Below are 18793 nucleotides of genomic sequence, written 5' to 3'. Positions count from 1 at the left end.
AATGTAAATCACATGATCATAGGGATGCTGCAATGGTCATAAGTATGAAAAATGGTTATAAGTCACTTTTTTCAGTGCTGTTGTAATTTTGAATAGTCACTAAATGAACTGTTGTAAGTGAAGGACTACCTGTATTAAAAAAAACTCATCTCTTTTTCAGTGTTGTATCAGTTGTGTATATGTGAAAACTGAAAAATCCTGTCTGTAAATCCAAATCAATATGTTTTACATTTATTTGTAACTTTTTGTTTGAAATGTAGCTTTCCTAAAATACACGCAGAGGTCAAGCATTTTATCTAATTATACTAAATAGACAAACTAAGCATTCACACTCAATAATATAAATAAAATAATAGAAGAGAATGTAAAAACATCGCTCTTGTTTGTCCTAGCAAGGGTACTGCTACAATTTTAACAACGTAGAATTAAATTATGTATCATTCTCTCTCTCTCTCTCTCTCTCTCACACACACACACACACAATACTCTTTAGTGCAGAGGTCCCCAACCTTTTGGGTATTAGGGACCGGTTCCATGGAGAGGTTTTTCCGTGGTCTGGAGAGGGCGCGGTTTTGTGTGCTGCCTACATCCTGCAGATAGGGTTTTGGTTGTTTGTGTGGACTGGTTGCTGGCATGCCATGGCTCGGTACTGGTCCATGGACGGGGGACCCCTGCTTTAGTGTAATATTTCCTAGGGATGAATGATGGTAAGCTTTATCTTCCAGGCTGAACTGAATTAAGGTGGGCAACTAAACCAGCCAACTATGTTATCTGATAGAAATAAAAGGATTATATGGCAAGGTTCTCTGGTGCATTCCCTGTCAGCAATATGCACCAGTCTGGTAAGAGCACTGGTGCCATTAATTCCTTCAGTCTGGTTTTAAAAGCAAAAAATTCATTTTGCTTTACTGGCTGCTTAGACTAAAAACTGACCCCTCCTTCAGCCATTGTATAACTTGCTATCAGAATATTTTGTTTATTGGGTGGTTTTAAAAAAATGCCAAAAACAACTCCATTTACTGTCAAGCAGGCGAGCTCTCAGGTAATTTGTTTATTGGTTATTATCTTATTAACCTCTGTAAACTTACAGCAGTACAAAAATATTTTTTTCTTTGAATTAGAACACATTTCACAAGATTACATTAGAGGAAAGAGGCCAGTGCACCCTGTCCTCCAAGCAACACATCTAGTTTTGCTAAGTTCCAGCGAAAGGAACTATCAAAAACCAAACAAAAACATTCATTGGCATTACAGTAACTGAAAGTGTGGTAAGGGGGGGTGAGATGTTTAAACACACAGGAAAATTATTGGAATATTAAATATGACATGTAACAGTGAGTGTGGCAAACTTAAGAAAACAGCACAAGGCAAGTGCAATGCAGCATATGGCCCTCATCTTTTTTTATAAGGTGCATCATTAGATGATAGAGGTTGTACAAAGTCAAGCTTTGTTTTTAGGGAGAGTTTTAGGAAGGGGGAATACCAAACACTTCAACCATTGTTGACTGATCAGATCCACAACCAAAGATGAGCAATAGCTCGAGAGGACGGTGGTAGCAGCAATTACTAAGAGGCACAATCCCCTGAAAATCTCACCAATGCCAGTCCCTGAAGCAAACAGAGATTGTAGCTTGCTTTAAACCCCATCCCCACCCCACCAAGCAGATTATGATTCTGATCATTTGTATTCTGCATACAGAGGCCAATAGGAAGACTCAGCAATGGGGTCTTATGCCTAATGGAGAGAGAGGAACACACAGGAATTTGTATTCCTGAAGGCATCCTTGCCTGTTTTTAAGTCCTAAGAGTAAACTGTAGCTGGATATTAGCATATCATTTCCTATGGACTCCAAAGATTTTGGATGTTTGCCTATTGGATAATTAATGGGGTCAGGAACTGCAAGATGTTCAGCTCAATCTACTGTTGTCTACACAAGAACTATAAAAGTTGGGCTGCCATGTCTTTACTGAGGAAGCCTTCCATAACTAATCAGTTTGTCCAAGAGAAGGGAGTGGTTGGGCTGCAACAGCTTATCCACCACCGCTCCTTATGTGCTGCCTCGCCAACTGTGCACCGCCTAAACTAGTATTTCTCAATTTTTAAGATGTGTGGACTTCAACTCAGAATTTCCCAGCTGGTCATGCTGGCTGGAGAAATTCTGGTAGTTGAAGTCCACACATTTTAAAGTTGTCAAGGTTGAGAAACACTGGCTTAGACTCAAGATCACATTTATTTGGCATCAGACATAGATCAGCACCCTTTAGATCAGGGGTCTTCAAACTTGGCCCTTTCATGACTTGTGGACTTCAACTCCCAGAATTCCTCAGTCAGGTGGACTTCAACTCCCAGAATTCCTCAGTCAGGTGGACTTCAACTCCCAGAATTCCTCAGCCAGGCTGAGGAGTTCTGGGAGTTGAAGTCCACAAGTCATAAAAGGGCCAAGTTTGAAGACCCCTGCTTTGGATGATGGTGCTTCATGCAAAAGGCCCATCACCCATGTTTAGCCCTCTCTTCCCAGACAGAAACAGTTAGCCAAGACAATACAGAGAACATAGATTAAAAAAAAAAAAGTTTGCAGATCTGTTAGCAGGTGGGTGGTGAGTGAGAAGAAAGTCCACCTCTGCTCCTATAACAGTTTCCATGGAGACTAGTCTGTTTCATTGTCCTCATCTGTTATGCTCTGCCCATTCATAGCCACTGTGTCATAAGGGCCCTGAGACAGGTCTTCAAAGTCATGGCTGGTGGCAGGAGAGATGATGTCTGGACTGGTGTCACAGGACTCAGTGGTCTGCTCTGAGGTAGCAATGGTTGTGGTGGTACTTTTAGGGACAGGATCAAAGTCGTCATCTTCAAGGATGGGAGATTCATGTACATCTGGAAAGGGGAAGGAAGATTTTGTTACAGAATTGTCAGGGAGGCAGGAAAAGCATTGGATGTACTGAGTTTGATCAGCCTTTAGTACTGACCTGCCAGCAGAACGAAGTGTTTGCTGGCCCTTAAATCTCAGCCCCCATTTTACCTATGTCCTGGCTTACTTAACAGGACAGCTGTTAAAGTTATTAAGAAAATGAATATAAAGCAGTCTACCACACAGAAATTATAACTGGATTTTTATATTTAATGTTCATTAAAAACAGACAATATTAACTGCAGCACTGAAACAACAGGTCCAAAAATTTAAGAGACTTGGAAAAGAACAGTATCTTTGACTGGTAATAATAATAAAAAAAGATCAGTATATTTCTCTGGGTGAACAAATGGAATACAGGCAGTCTTCAATTTATGTGATGGTTTAACAATTGTTCAAAATTATGATGGCTTCAGAAAGAGTGTTTTAAAATTTTCTGGCCTCCATAAAATGTCTCACACACACACACACACAAGGTCACATGACCATCTTTAAGTACTCCCCAAACGGCTTGCATTTATGTTCAGATGTAGTGTCCCGTGGTTTTTTATTATTTTTTTTACCAGTTTCAGGAAGAATGGATTCGCTTAACCATGATTAGCTTAATGATCACCATAAGAACAGTAAAACAAATTGGACCTGATCAAGTGAGTGCCTTGACTTATGACCACAACAACTTACAATCAAAATTCTGGTCCCAATTATGGTTGTAAGTCAAGGCCCACCTGTACTATCAAACCTTATTGTACTTTGATTCTCTAGTTTAGGGGTAGACAACCTTGGCTCTTTTATGACTCGTGGACTTCAACTCCCAGAATTCCTGAGCCAGCATTGCTCAGCTTGGAAACCTCTCCCTTTCCCCTCAGCATGGCTGGCTCAGGAATTCTGGGAGTTGAAGTCCACGAGTCATAAAAGAGCCAAGGTTGCCTATCCTTGCTCTAGTTAATCCTTATAAAAGAGCGGTGGATTCCTTAAAACCAAGCACCCAGCTGGATGTGATGATCTCAAGCTTCCTGTTTGAGCTTTTTTAATGAGCCAGTTATGAAATTATTGGGCCATCAGCCCACACTTAACTCGTTTGTTAGTCAGTATCTCACAGATACAAATGCTTTGTATCTGTACAGCATTCCTATAATCTATCAAGCAAGTATGCATTAAATACATTCATATGTCTAATAATAATCAACTGCAAGAAAACTTTGCTTATATTATACAGTATTGAACTTTCTTGTAGCTTGGTTTTTTATGTAAAATTTCTGTTAATCGGGCCATGTGGCTTAGTTCACACCTCAAACCATAACAAGCAGTTTGTCCATCAGGGTAAGCCAAAAACAAATAAGCCCCATTAAGGTTTAGAGTTAAGCAAGGATCATGTCATGATGTCTCAAATACCCTTGAATAGCATTAAGGTATACAGTATTATTCATTATTCAACAATATCATCATTGGAAAAATGTGCATTGAAGATAAGCCTACTTACTGCTAAATGCTTCTGGATACTGTTTTGCTAGCTTTCCTTTCAGAGTTCTGCAAGAAGAAGAAAAGAACTAACTACACCACAGTTGTTGCAACGGGAGGGAAAACACTTGTCTGTCACTTAATAATACAAGGAACTGTCACTTAATAATACAAGGAGAAGAAAACAATATGCCAGCTTTTTTCAGAAAAGTTATGTTGCAACTCCCCTTCAATCTGTAGGGACTTCCCCAAGATCCTCTGCTCTGAAGAAAATTTAGAAATTGTTGATGAAAATTTCACAGCCACTAAGGAGCTAATGGGGCAAGAAAAAGGCTGGATGACCAAAGAGGTAGTATATGTACCTGATCCTCCGAAAAATACTATCCAAATCTTTCTTCATCTCCACCAATGTCCGAGTGTGGTGAAGGAAGCGTTCGTTCATCTGCTGCATTCGGACCCCCGATAGGTTGTTAAAGTTGAGTAACATCTCATTGGTTTTCTCGAATCGGTCAAGCCTGAAGAGGAAGGCAAGAGGTTGAGTTAGACTGGCACAAATAAGTCTGTGAACATAATCAAGGCTCTTCTAACAAAAGCACTATAGGTATCCTTGCAACCATTTGAAGTTACAACAGCATTCGACAAAAGGACCTATGAGCCATGCCCTAAATCAGGGGTCTTCAAACTTGGCCCTTTTATGACTTGTGGACTTCAACTCCCATTATTCCTCAGCCAGCGTGCCTGGCTGAGGAATTCTGGGAGTTGAAGTCCACAAGTCATAAAAGGCCAAGTTTGAAGACCCCTACCCTAAATTATGGCCGTTGGAGCACCTCCATGATCAAAATTCAGGTGTTTGGCAGCCTGAGCACCACTTATGACTGCAAGGATACTACAACTTTCCCCACAACTTTCCCTGATCTCTCCCTCTCTGACATTTGCCCTTATGGCCATCTTGCATAGCAGAATTTGTTGGAGGCAGTGCCAGAGCTGAGGCTAAAATAGAGGCTTAGTGGTGTCAACCAGCTGCCACTGCCCCCACACCTCTACTTTAACATCAGAGCTGCCACTGCCACTCAGAAATGCACATCAAACCCCACACTGCAGCCAGTCACCCCCAGCACCACTATCCAAAGCCCCAGTTGCCCCTGCCACCCTATGCTCTGCAGCAGAGGTCCCCAATCTTGGCCATTTTATGTCTTGTGGACTTCAACTCCCAGAATTCCTCTGGCTGAGGAATTCTGGGAATTGAAGTTCACAAATTGTAAAGTGGGTTGCAAGGTTGCAGACCTCTGTTCTACAGGCCTTCAACTGACATTCACCATTTTTCTCTCACTGGTGATGAGGTGCACCCAGCTTGACCCTATGTATGCAAGGCTTGACTGTACAAAGCCTTCTTCCCAGGGTCTCTTGTGCAATTCTCCAAATCCACTGTCCAAATAATGCACCCCATTCTTGCAGTGCTTTAGCAAGCTTCTGAGCTGTTCCCTGGGTCTCACAAGAACAGGCACACTACAGGTAATCGACTTATGACCACAATTGAGGCTAACATTTCTGGGGCTAAGTGAGATGGTTGTTAAGTGAACCACTGCAGTTGTTAAGTTACTAACATGGGAATCTGGCTTCCCCATTCACTTTGCTTGTCAGAAGTTCATAAAAGGAGATCTTACCTGACCCCAGGACACTGCAAGTGTCATAAATATGAGTCAGTTGTCAAGCGTCCAAATTTTGATCATGTGACCATGAGGATGCTGCAATGGTCATAAGGTTAAAAACGGTCAACAGTCACTTTTTTCAGTGCTATTGTGACTTTGAATGGTTACTACACAAATGGTTGTAAATCGAGGACTACCTGTATTTGGAGAATGCAGACACCCCATTTTTGCAATGCTTCCCCATGGAGTAGATAGAAAACGGTTTTGCCCAATAAGAATGTACCGGGGAGTTTGCTTTTGCCAGCTCACTTCCTGCTTTTTCCACTTCCTGCCTTCCCCATTAGGCTGGCATTCTTATAGTATTTGTATCATGCTGTGGCTTCCTGGGGCATGGCAACCAGCCCTAGCAGTTTCTCCAGTGAACCCTTCCTACACATGGTTCCCCTTCCTTGTGGGACCTACGGACTGGGTTGTTTATATGATATGTGGGTTTGTTTCTAAAAGATTTTTAGTAAGTGAGTATCTACTGGTTTGATAACTGGCAGGGCAGAAAATGAGAAAAAAGACATACCCGGTATGTCCTAGCCTTCTTTTCCTCTAGAGCAGGGGTCTTCAAACTTGGCCCTTTTATGACTTGTGGACTTCAATTGAGGATTTCTGGGAATTGAAGTTCACAAGTCATAAAAGGGCCAAATCTGAAGACCCCTGCTCTAGATTAAAACAGCAAGAGAAAAGAATAAGTGATGCAAGAAGTAAATTATCAGCTGGCAAAAGTAGATTAATGACAGAGAAGAAAGTTTGTTAGGGTCAAAGATATACAACACTGTGAAAAAATGTATACCACTCACATGTTCTTCTGAGCCAAGATGATGGCGTTTACGTCTTCTGAGTTCACCATGCTGAGCACACGGCTGCAGAAGACGCCCGAGGCAGTAGGTTCCATCTTAAACGGGCACTGTAATCTGCCAAACACCAGAGTGAGAAGACAGACACATGATGAATAAGGAAACTTCCTCTAGGTTTAGAGAGGTGATATAACCTCTATGATTTGAGGGGAAAAAACTTTATATTATCTATAAGAAAGAAGGAAAACATTCTCAAAGAAAATAATGCCAGCTAGGAACATAAATTATACAGTGCTGCAAAAAGGGAAGGAGAAAAGGCTTTTCCCCAGATACCGACTTAATCATCAATCCTTCAAAAACTCATATTTTTTTCCCTGCCATAAATAAATTTGTTAAGGTAGGACCTTACGGGGGAAAATATTAGTGGGAAAGATATGCATTCTTGTCGCTCACCCTTTGCCTTCATGGGTGAGAAAAGCAAACGCTGCTGTCTAGACTGGCCCACCATACCCACATGAGATTCTGCTCCTGTAGCCAATAGGAAGATCATTTTCCACAAGGAGTTAGAACATCTGATCCTTGAAATATTTTCTGTCTCCCCAAGCAGTCCTTTTTAAGGCCATTCCTCTGCTCATTACAAGAAATACTCCATCCCCTATTAAAGCACCCACAATACATGACTATCCAAGCCTTTGTTTCAATATCTCAGTGAAAGTGAGGCCAGATCTGACTAAATGGCTGCACTTTTGAACTCCCTAGTCACAAGATTTTCCTAAGATTCACTTGGAATCCTGCTTTTTACAATTTAAAGTTATAGTTTATTTGCTTGTTTATTCATTTATTTATTCCATTTCTATAGCCATCCAACTCAAACAAGTGACTTTGGGTGGTTTACAATTCTAAATAGTTTGCCTGGAAACTATTGGAATAAGGGAAAATCTTGACATTCTCAGAATCTCAGCACTCAAAAGGAATCAGTTTGGCTGTGGACTTCCTTAGCGCAAGAACCCAAATGAAAGCATCCACAGCAGATACCTACAGGTAGCCCTTGACTTATGACCACAATTGGGACTGGAATTTCCGTTGCTAAGCAAGGCAATTGTTAAGTAAGTTGTGCCCAATTTTACAACCTATTTTGTCACAGTGGTTAAGTGAATCACTGCAGCTGTGAAATGACAACGTTGGTTGTCAGAAGCCAGCTGGAAAGGTTGCAACTGATGATCACATGACTCCTGGATGCTTGCAGTTGTCATAAATACATGCTGGTTACTAAGAGTTTAAATTTTGACCTTGAGGATGCTGCAACCTTTGTAAGTGTGAGGACCAGTCATAAGACACTTTTTTCAGTGCCATTGTAACTTTGAATGGTTCCTAAATGAATGGTTGTAAGTCAAGAAGTATCTGTACTTAGTTTGGGTCTTAATACATCCCATGAAGGCCAGCCCAGCTTCTGACTGGGTCACTGGTACTACTGCCAAATTAGTATCAATAGTCATAGGTGCCTTGGGTGCAATCCCAAAACATCGGCACTGACAAATTCCCCATCAGTCAATTGCAAAAGGCAGCTTTACTCGGAACAGCTTACATCCTGCGAGGACATTTGTACCACATCAAACATCCACATTTGCCTATTTCAGGTCCTTGGGAAATACTCGACAGGCAGACCAAAATGCCACCCAACTCCCAGAAACTCTGAGTGATTTTCATTAATCTTACTTTTCAGGAGTCTTTGCAATATTCAATCAAAATCTGCCTTCTTGCAACACATGATTCCGACTACATCCTGCACTCTAGAGGCAGCATTTCTCAACTTCAGCCAGTTGATGATGGGAGGACTTCAACTCCCAGAATTCCCCAACCAGCATGGAGTTGAAGACCACTTATCATCAACTTGCTGACATTCAGAAACGCTGCCCTAGAGCAATGGAAACCAGATCTCCCAGCTGTAATACAGCTCCACCAGTAAGTACACCTTCCAGCCAGCGCTTGTGCGGAGAGTGGGAAGCATAATCCAATTTGCATTCTATAATCTTGGGATGATAGGAATTGTAGTTTGCTTTATCTAAGTATTGCCAAATGGGGGTAGTTGCTCTCCTGAGTTAGAAGCGAACCTTTAAGCGGCTCCGCTCTCTTCTCATCAGAGCCCTCCTCTCGCCACGGGCAGGTATGCTCTCCCCGAGAGCAGGTATAACCACGCCTATGGTCCTTACCTGAAGTAGAGTGAACCAGCCAACGGATCACATGTCGGACGCTAAAGGGGATCCGCGGACGTGACCGAAGACCGGGAGCGAGCGAGGAGGGAGACCGAAAAAGTTTCCCTCTCTTAAACCCACCCCACTCTCGCCATTCACCCAGAGCAGCACGCTCACTTCCGGGTTGGGCTGGATCACGTGATGCGCGACCTCTCTGGCGTTTTGCGTACGATCGACTGAGAGCGGGTTTCGCTGGAAACGGAGGAGCCGGTTCAGCCCCTCCGCCGGCCCCGCCCTTCCTCTGTTTTCATTGGACAAAACGTTGCCAGCGGGGACCCGCCCCCAAACGCCCAGCTGGCTGAATTCTGAAAGGGGAGATTGAAGGCCGGGAGGGCCTTTTAAAAGTGGCAGCGGGTGAAGAGTACCTCTGGGAATGGGCAGAGTGTATTTCTACGTAGACAGCAAGGTAGGCGCAACTTGGTCTCGGGGATTCTTCCTCCCGATCCCCCCCCTCCGTCGAACATGATCTTTCTACGCATGTGCAGAATGCATTCTGTGCAATAAATTACAGACGCAAGATTTTGGGAATTACAGCACGCAGAATGCATTTCTCATGAAGCCATGCAGAAAAGGGGGCCTTGGTCTGTGCAGGGTTTCTTGGAAGGCTCGGGGTGGTGGTGGTGCAGCAAGGTGGCAGGAAAAACACTTTTTCCGCTGCAGAGGGCAATGCAAGCCGCAAGGTGTTTTTCCCAGGCATTCAGAAAAGGATCTGTTATCCTACCAGATAGCAGAACCAGACGTGTAAAATTAGAATATGCAAAGTGCATGCTTTATATATAGTAAATACAACTACTTTGCAGGGTTTCTGGGCATGTACAGAATGTAGGCTTTCTTCTCAGGCAACAAGATGGCTGTGTCTCTCCTGCAGATCTTTGAAATGTATTCCACCAACAGTTGGAGCTGCAGGCAGCATGACTGTGTTTACTCAATCCAAGGCTTATTTTGCAAGTAATAAAAGTACTCTGTGAAAGATCTGGTAGGTCTGCATGTAAGGATGTCCGGTAGATTTTCTATTGGGAATCTTCTATCAAATCTTGCAACAGGGTTCATGCATTATATATAGTCAGCTGTGATTTGGTTAACCAATAAAGAAGATTTGAAATGAGGGGTCCTTGGTACTCTCTGATCTTGGTTGGTTTCTTGCAGACATTTCATTACCTGAACTAGATACCGGTAACATCAGGTTTGCAGGATCCAATCTGGTTGGGTTACCGGGACCAGAGGTTTTGTCTTCCGAGCTTTGAGCTCTCGGAGGTTCCCTGAAGATGGACTCATTCATGATCATCAGATTTGGTTAACAGGACGCTAAGCCATATGTACAATCAAAACTGCATTGTGACAGATGTGTCACATACACAGATGTGTAAATCCAGCTGCTATGTCACTACTTATCTATTGCCTCTGGTTTTCATCAAACTCTACTTTCACTATCTCCTTTAAAAAAACCTTTTACTGATGATGCCTAGTTCTGGAATGTTCTCCCTAAAGACATTTGCTTGGTGACTAACTCATTACCTTTGCACTGAGAAGACTGTTTATTTTCCTGAATTTTTAAAATGCAATGTTTATTCCACTGGTTATATTATGCCACTATTAAAATTCTTAGCTTTGGGGAAGATTGTGTGTGTGTGTGTGTGTGTGTGTGTGCGCGCGTGCACGAGCTTTCATTTTAACTATTATTTTTGTAACCCTTTCCTAGGAATATCACTGAAGTATATCCTAGAAATATCATTGAAATATAAAAATGCTTACAATAAATATAGTGAGATTCAGAGTTCTGCTTTTCTATTATGGCAGCAATTATTAGTTTTGTAACATTTCCCACATGAGAGTAAAGTTACTATTTGACAGTATTTGATCATTTCCAAATACTTGTTTTGGGCCAGGCTGAATTCATTTTTTTTCATAGTTCATGCATGTATTTTTAAATTTACACAGAATAGTCATAGAGTTGGACTCTGTTAACAGTTAATGCTTAACTTTGTGCTGACTAATCCTGAGTGTGCATTCTGGAAGACTGGCTAGGACTAGGTGCTAAAATATTTCCTTTCAAGAGCAGAACAAAAGTTAATCTTGTCAAGTATAATCCCCTGCCTAAGGCATGAAAACAATCTCCCCCTCTCTTCAACTAGTTATCCTTGAAAGTAAGATATCTCTGGGAAGACTGGATTGTGGTCCATTGGTAGTAATTTAAAATAAAGATTGGGTTGCTGGAGATATTTAGAGCCTAATGTGATTTATCATTTTTTTCATTGTGTATGAGAGTTTCCCCATTGTTTTGAAAGTTAATTATTAATGGCATCTTTGGTTTAGGGTATAAAAACAATTCAATACCAAGAATATTTTTCAATACCAAGATTTTTTTGACCCACAAGACTGGTTTCCCTACCTTCTCTTTTCCTTTCCTAACATGGAATCCTTCTGCCTTCCTTATTTGTCCAGATTTGGCTAGAATTCATGATGCTGCCTTCACAACAGCCCTGTAAGGGAGGAGGATAGGACCATTCCATCAGACCCAGCAGGAGAGGTATTTTAGGGATCTTGTCTAGTAAGGAATATCATTTGATGAAGCCCAAGAAGAGAGCATTTTCTGCTGTGGCACCCATCCTTTGGAACATCATTCCCTCAGAACTGAGATTGGTTCCTATCCTTTTGGGCTTTAAGAAGGCTTAGAAAACATGGCTGTGCCGTGGCACTAGGGATCTGGAGATAGTGGTCAGAAATGATTAGATGAAATGGGATCTGTTCCTTGTATTTTCTTGCTAAATGTGCTTATGTTTTGTGTTTGTAGTGGTTTTAATAGTTATGGGTTCTTTTTATTTATATTTGTATTGTTCTCACTGTTGTTTTTAATTACTGTGAGCTTCTCAGAGCCACATTTCACTATTAATAACAGAGTTGGAAGGAACCTTGGAGGTCTTCTATCTAGTTCACCCGCCTGGCCAAGCAGGAGACCTTATACCAGAGGTCTCCAATCTTTTGGACACCAGGGACTGGTTCCGTGGAGAGAGGTTTTTCCATGGACCGGAGAGTGCGTGGTTTTGTGTGCTGCCTGCATCCCACGGGTGGGGCTTCACTTGTTTGTGTGGACCGGTTGCTGGCATGCCGTGGCTCCGTACCGGTCCATGGACCAGGGCTTGGGGACCCCTGCCTTATACCATTCCAGACTGGCTATCCAGTCCTTCTTAAAAGCCTCCAGTGATGGAGCACCTACAACTTCTGAAGGCAAGCTGTTGGTTGATTGGTCTCACTGTCAGGAAATTTCTTCCTAGTTCTAGGTTAGATCTCTTTTACATATAGTGCAACTCCATCTCCTCTTCTATGGGGTCTGTTTTTTTTTTAACAGTTTATATCCTTCTGTCAGTGGGTTCCACTCATGGGTCTCATCCCACCAAGTTTCAGTAACTCCAATTATATCTACCTTCATGTATTAATAATTCTAGTTCACCCTGATTGTTCCCCAAACTTTCTACATTTGTATATAGGCATTTAAGATCTTTATGTCTGACTCTGGGTATGCTTCCCATGTCTCCTATTTGATGTTTGAGTTTGTCTTCTTTCTCATCCCTCCTTGTCTCATTATTTCATTTGTTTTCTAGGGGTTTTTACTTGTAATTAGGTCCTAGAGCAGTGGTTCTCAACCTGTGGGCCAGGACCCCATTTGGGGTCGAACGACCATTTCATGGGGGTCGCCAAACAAGGCTGTCCGCCATTTTTCCCCCCTTTTCTTTGGCCACATCCCTGGCACCCGGTGATGTGTAAGTGGTTGGGGGTCACCACAACATGCGGAACTGTATTATGGGGTCACGGCATTAGAAAGGTTGAGAACCACTGTCCTAGAGATTGTAAAATTTGGTCATCCTCCCCTCTCAATTTTAGTTTAAAGCCCTCCTAATAAGTTAAGCCAGGCATTTTCCGAAAACATTCCTCCCAGTTTTTGTGAGGTGCAGCCTGTCCCTTGCCAAAAGTCCCTCATGGAGGTAGTGTAAACCATGGTCCAGGAATCCAAAGTTCTTTTGACAACATCAATCCTTTAGCCAATGGTTCACTTCTAGAATCCTTTGTTCTCTTACCGGATGTTGACCTTTCATTGGAAGCACAGATGAAAAAACTACTTGTGCACCTAATCCTTGACCTTCTTGCCTAGCTGTTTGTAATCACTCAATATTGTTTTCAGGTCCATTTTGGTGTTGTTCGTCCTTACATGTAGTAGTAGAAAAGGGTAGTAATCTGTGGGTTTTATTATTTTGGTTAGGTTCTCGGCCACATCTTTGATTCTTGCTCCAATCTCTCCTTGATTAGTTTCCATCCATTGCTTCTTATCCTGCCTTCAGGTGCTTTGGAAAACAGGTTGTCTCCCCTCTTCTTTGTGGCAGCCCCTCAAATATTGGAACACTGCTATCATGTCACTCCTGGTCCTTCTTTTCACTAGTCTAGCCATACCCAATTCCTGAAACCGTTCTCCGTGTGTTTTAGCTTCCACATGAGATGGGTGGCTATGCAAATTGAATAAATTATACATGCCTACAGTTCATGTAGTCTTCAAAAGACCTAAAGCTGCAACTGAAAAAGGAATCCATGCCTACCCTTTGTTTTCCTTTCCCCCTTCCATTTCCTAAAACTCTTAAAATTGTAAGTTTAGTAGCTGTGACTAATTTGAAAATAGTTCAGTGTTTCTTCCGTCCTACTTTTCCAGATAACATAATAATAGAGGCTTCTGAAGCGATGACGATAAACACACTTGTAAATGAAACAAAAACACATTTAGATCAGAAACAAAACAGAATATATTACAGACCCCAGCTGAATAATACAAAAAGCAAAGATGAAAATAAAGTATTTAATCCAGAGCTTAGACGTAGCTCTAATTTAACTAATTTCCCCACTTCTTTTCGTGCTTTGATCTGACCAAGGTAGGATTCTGATAAAATAATGAACTTTTCCCTAGAATTTCCTAATTTTACTCTGTGCGTGTTCCTGTCCCTTTAATAGGCGTAGGTGGCAGAAGGAATGGGAGGCTGTGACTTTCAGTCTTTGAGTAACAGCCGGAAAGGCCAATAGCATTGATTTCCTGTGAGCACTGGAGGCACTCTGGGGAACTGAGGGGGCGGGACTGAAACTGGATAATTCCTGAGTCCAGGTGAGTGTATTGAAAGGGGGGAGGGAGAGAGAGAGAAATGCTATAAGAACATCGGAATTAATGCAGAGCTTGGGTGGAGGTGCTAAGTGGAACAAGTAGCTACTTAGATTTTACAAAATGTGAGGATCTGTCCTGTTTTCCTTCCCCTCCCTCCCACTTTTAAACTTTCAGGTCATTTCAGGGTGGGGGCTAACGCTGATTTTCTTAAGTAGTTGAAACCATCTTTAACCATCCTGCTATGTCTATGCATTTTGGAGGCAGGGGGGAGAAGGGGAAAAGAACATCTGGAGCTGGCATTAGGCATGCATAATTTTAACTTTTTCTTCCTTTGGGTTATTAGGTTAAAATCTGACCCCAGGGGATGGGCCAGGAAAGTGGGGGGGGGGTTTGTTATTTAAGGCCAGCCCATGTTGCTTCTCTGCTTTGCCCCGGAAGCTTTTTAAAAAGTTGATACTGATGTTCCTTCCTTTTTGTTTTCTTTGGCTTAAGAGCCTGCCTTTCCTCCCTCCCCCCATTACATCGATTGATCGTTAAGACAAACATAAGTGTTGTGGTGTGGCTGGTTTGAGTGGACAAAAGTCAGGTTGGTGTAGCTGGCCACTGCAAAGCTCAGTTTCCCCATGCTGAATATGGTAAAAATTCTTAGTTGTTTGGCAAAAAAACAACAACCCCAGCCTGATAGCATCTTTTCTGACTCACAAATTTTATTAAAAGGTCCTGTCTGTCATGAGCTGCAGCTCACTTCTTCAAACATAGGTCATGAAAGCCAATATTTTTTAATAAAAGGTGCTAGATGGACAAGGTGCTATTAGATTTCTGGTTTTTTGTCCCTAACATGGCTATCTTAGAAGCACTGGGTTTTTTTTTTCCGGCTGCAGCTGTTTTAATACAGTTGTCCTCGACTTAACAACCACAGTTGAGCCCAACATTTCTGTTGCTAAGCAAGACAGATGTCAAGTGAGTCTTGCCCTATTTTACGGCTTTTCTTGCCACAGTTGTTAAGCTAGTAACATGGTTGTTAAGTGAATCAATCTTTCCATTAACTTTGCTTGTCAGAAGGTTGCAAAAGGTGATCATATGGCCCCTGGACACTGCAACTATCTAAACATGAGCCAGTTGTTAGCATCTGAAGTTTATTCACATGACCAGAGGGAGGCTGCTATGGCTGCAACTGGGAAAAACAGTCATAAGCCACTTTTTTAAGTGCTGCTGTAACTTTGAACAGTCACTAAACAAGTGATTGTAAGTAGAGAACTACCTGCATTAGTATTACAGATTTTGATTTCAGTAAGACTTTTCAATGCTGGATTTGTGCCCCTTTCAGATTATTTTGCTGTTGTGTGACCTCCGACATGAGCCCACTTCCTATGGGGATTTAATGCTAACTCGTGCAACCTAGTTTGTAGATTTTTGCAACTTTTTCCTAAGACATGAGGAGGCTTGGATTCATGAGCATTTACTTCAGAGTCAACTTGCATCTGGATCTAGCTCTTAGCCCATTATGGGCTTTGTGTAATAGATAAGTATGGTAATAGAGGACAACAAAAAATTGGATGAGATAAAATGTAACTGAGCCACTGAGAGTATGCAAAGTGCTAATTTATACAAGGCGAGTTAGTGAAATTGGTCTCTTTGTTTAAAAATTTATAGCTATGGTCCCAGAAGTGCAGAGACTGCAAATTGTAATTCTTAATGTGAAATGTCTATGGAGAGTCTCAATTATTCAGATCATGGTTGACCCAAAGGTGCTTTTCCAAAACAACTGGACTTTCTTGTTTTTTTTTCTCTTTGAAAACATTTTGCTTCTCATCCAAGAAGCTTCTTCAGTTCTAACTTAGTGTGAAAGAAGGGAAGAATTATTATATAGATGGGGGAGAGATCATATTCACTATTTTTAATACTTCTGTGATGATTAACTTTGAATGCAATGGATTTCATAGTCAAGGACTGGTCGGGATAAGTCTGGCTGTTGTCCAAACAATTTGTCTGCATTTTATCTGCTATCCTTCCTAACCCTTGACCACAATGAGGAACTAAGTTCCAACACATATGGAGGCCAACAAGATAGGGAAAGGAGAAAGAACACATTGATTAGATGAGGCCATTTTGTGAGTTTCTCCACAGGAGAAAGTTTGATTTAACTGAATGATTTTCTTGACTGTCATTTGGTGGAGATGCCTTCTGTGCAACTTTTTTTTAATGTGATTGTCCACTGCTTTTTTTGGCCCACAAAGAGTCCTTCAAATCAGGTGACAGTGTTCTGCCTTGCAAAAAATATTTTGCAAGTTGCTAGTCCACATGATACCACAGCTAAATCATGTGCTGGATTAAAATGCTTGTTCTTTCCTGGAAAATTATAATCATAAATGAAAGGCAGCTTACCATCTTATTTTTTTTTCTCCTTTGCCTAGAAAAAAAATGTGGGACCTGTCTGGCAGGTTTTATTCTGTACTTGAGTAATTAGCTCTGTTGCTTCTTATAGTAATGTTTCTGACAACTTGCTGATCTGGGATGAGCCAGTAATAGTTGTATAGATAAAACAAAGCATTAGATGTTAAAGATGTTCCATAAAACCAATAAGTCTTAATGTTTGTCCAATTATTGTGTGTTTGGGGTTTAAACAGGGTGGTTTTATAGAGCTGTAATAGGTGCCAAGGAGTCCCTACCCCTTTTCTGTCACTTGTTATTTGGAATTTAGAAACCTTAAATGGTCAAAAACAAAGTGTTTTGTGGCTATTGATACATCTCTCCTTTGTTCTTTAAGCCACTCCACGTAGTTATTGTACCATGACTGAGTCTTGTAAAAGGGAGTTCCATAAGCTTAATGACATGTTGTGGAAAATACTTCCTGTTGTTTGCAACCTGAATCCTGTTGACACTGGAGTTTATATGGTGGAGGAGATGGAGGAATAGCTTGGAGGATTCCTCACTGGGGTGAGCTGGAAGGAATCTTTATATTTGTGTTTGAATGTAGATTTCAAAGGAATAGAGATATATGTCTCAGGGTGAAGTTGTTGAGCTAGTGATGCCATAAGTCTCATCTCTGGGAATTTATTTAGTAGCCTTGTTTGTATCCTGCCTTTCATACAGGAACTCAAGGTAGCATACATTGTATGTTCCCTCCTGCTTTTCCCCACAACGACCCTGTGAAGTAGGTTGGGATGAGTTAATGAGTGGGCCAGAATCACCTAGTTTCAGTGGCTGGAGGTGTGTGTGGGTGAGTAGATTTCAATGCAGTTCTCCCCAATACAGCACCTTAACAATTAGAAGCAGTGTTGGGCAATATGTGAAATATTAAATTATGTTGAATTAATATGACAAACTGAAACACCTCTTTATGGAAATCCTGGTTTGTGGTGCTGGAAACTCTGCTTTGTGTTGGCTAGAAATATAAGTTCCACTTTCTTCTCAACCCCAAAGCTTGCTTCCTCTTAGCCTAGCCCTGCAGTGCCCTTGTAAATCAATACTTGGATAAAATGAGGACAAAAGGGCACTCCCTTTGCTCCAAACTAAAGGCACAAAGAGATCTCATAAATGTAAAAACTACAGATATTTTTCAACTTGTTAAACCAATCGTTGGCAAAGATTTTGCTCCATCTATATAGATCTGTTTCTCCAGAGATATGATTTTCTTGGTTCACTAATAGTGATTTTCAAATTCTCATATATTGGAAGCTGAGTTACAAGCAATTGGGGACCATATTCCCTATTGGTGTGAAGTTAGGTGAAGAACAGAGCCTTTTAAAATCCATTTTAGACTCTCTTCTTAAAGTTGATTTCAGACTATAGTTGGAAGAACAGCATGTTAAGGAGGTGGGCTGATGAATGTCATGTTCTGATTTTTTTTAAAATGGATTTATCAATTATCTTGATTTCAGAATAAAAACAGGAAAGATGGGATGTATATAGTTTTTCAAACTATAGTTACTATATGTAACTGCAACAAAGATGGACCACTCATCTTGTTTATTTTCTAGCATCAATGCTCGCTGTCTGAAGTGTGTAGGGAAAATCTTGTATTTCAGGAATCTGAAACTTAAAATGTTTCAAATGGGGTTACAATTCCCTGTTGTGCTTAGAAAACATCCTGGAATTGTGTAAGTAGTCCTTGACTTATGAACATTTGAACGTACAGTGGCAGTGGTGGGATTCAGCCGGTTTGCACCACTTCAGCAGAACCAGTAGCTAATTTTTTTGTTGCCCAGGCCCAGAACAGACTTCCGGAAGCGGTATCCACACAGAGAACTGGTTGTTTACATATTTGAATCCCACCTTTGTACAGTAGGCCTACCACTTACGACCCAAACTCAAAGTTTTGACCTGGGGGGGGTCCCTCCCACAGTCACATGACTGAACTTTGGGCACTTGGCAACCGGGCCATATTTACAGCTGTTTGCAGCAACCTGTGGCTATATGACTGTGTTTTACCACTGTTTTGCTGAAAACCAGAAGTTACTTCTGATTTTCGGCAAAACTGCACCCATAGCGAACCGTTGCTTTCCTTAATGACTGCAGTATTTGCTTAACAACCACCACAAAA

General features: G+C 41.4%; 2 protein-coding genes across 4 annotated transcripts in view; one reads left to right on the top strand and one right to left on the bottom strand.

The window, feature by feature from the left end:
• Positions 1-1015: 1015 nt before the first annotated feature.
• Positions 1016-9263, bottom strand: KXD1 (KxDL motif containing 1). Its single transcript, XM_039332997.1, has 5 exons — positions 9072-9263; positions 6865-6978; positions 4730-4882; positions 4390-4436; positions 1016-2875 (listed from the first exon to the last, which is right to left on the bottom strand). Exons 2-5 carry the CDS (start codon positions 6957-6959, stop codon positions 2649-2651), a joined length of 522 nt encoding a protein of 173 aa, XP_039188931.1. The 5' UTR covers positions 6960-6978; positions 9072-9263; the 3' UTR covers positions 1016-2648.
• A 107-nt stretch (positions 9264-9370) lies between these two features.
• FKBP8 (FKBP prolyl isomerase 8) overlaps positions 9371-18793 on the top strand; it is a 32319-nt gene continuing 22896 nt past the window's right edge. The window contains exon 1 of one of the 3 annotated variants that reach the window (XM_039332993.1): positions 9371-9519. The gene's annotated coding sequence lies outside the window, so the exon portion shown is untranslated. Of the gene's footprint in view, positions 9520-11485; positions 11641-14135; positions 14254-18793 lie in introns of those variants that run through there. The other 2 variants (XM_039332994.1, XM_039332996.1) reach the window with 2 other exon arrangements.

The sequence above is a fragment of the Crotalus tigris genome, unplaced genomic scaffold, assembly GCF_016545835.1.
Source record: "Crotalus tigris isolate CLP2741 ecotype Arizona unplaced genomic scaffold, ASM1654583v1 scf7180000024471.848039, whole genome shotgun sequence".
In the NCBI taxonomy this organism is placed as follows: Eukaryota; Metazoa; Chordata; class Lepidosauria; order Squamata; family Viperidae; genus Crotalus; species Crotalus tigris.
This window is presented reverse-complemented; position numbering and strand designations above follow the sequence as displayed.

What these genes read in the sequence shown, in the direction of transcription:
- KXD1 (XM_039332997.1), bottom strand. Translation starts at nt 6,959, where the DNA reads ATGGAACCTACTGCCTCGGGCGTCTTCTGCAGCCGTGTGCTCAGCATG. An exon ending in AGTATTTTTCGGAGGATCAG is followed by an intron (nt 4,437 to 4,729) that starts GTACATATACTA and finishes TTCTTCTTGCAG; the next exon opens with AACTCTGAAAGGAAAGCTAG. An exon ending in GTATCCAGAAGCATTTAGCA is followed by an intron (nt 2,876 to 4,389) that starts GTAAGTAGGCTT and finishes TCCCCTTTCCAG; the next exon opens with ATGTACATGAATCTCCCATC.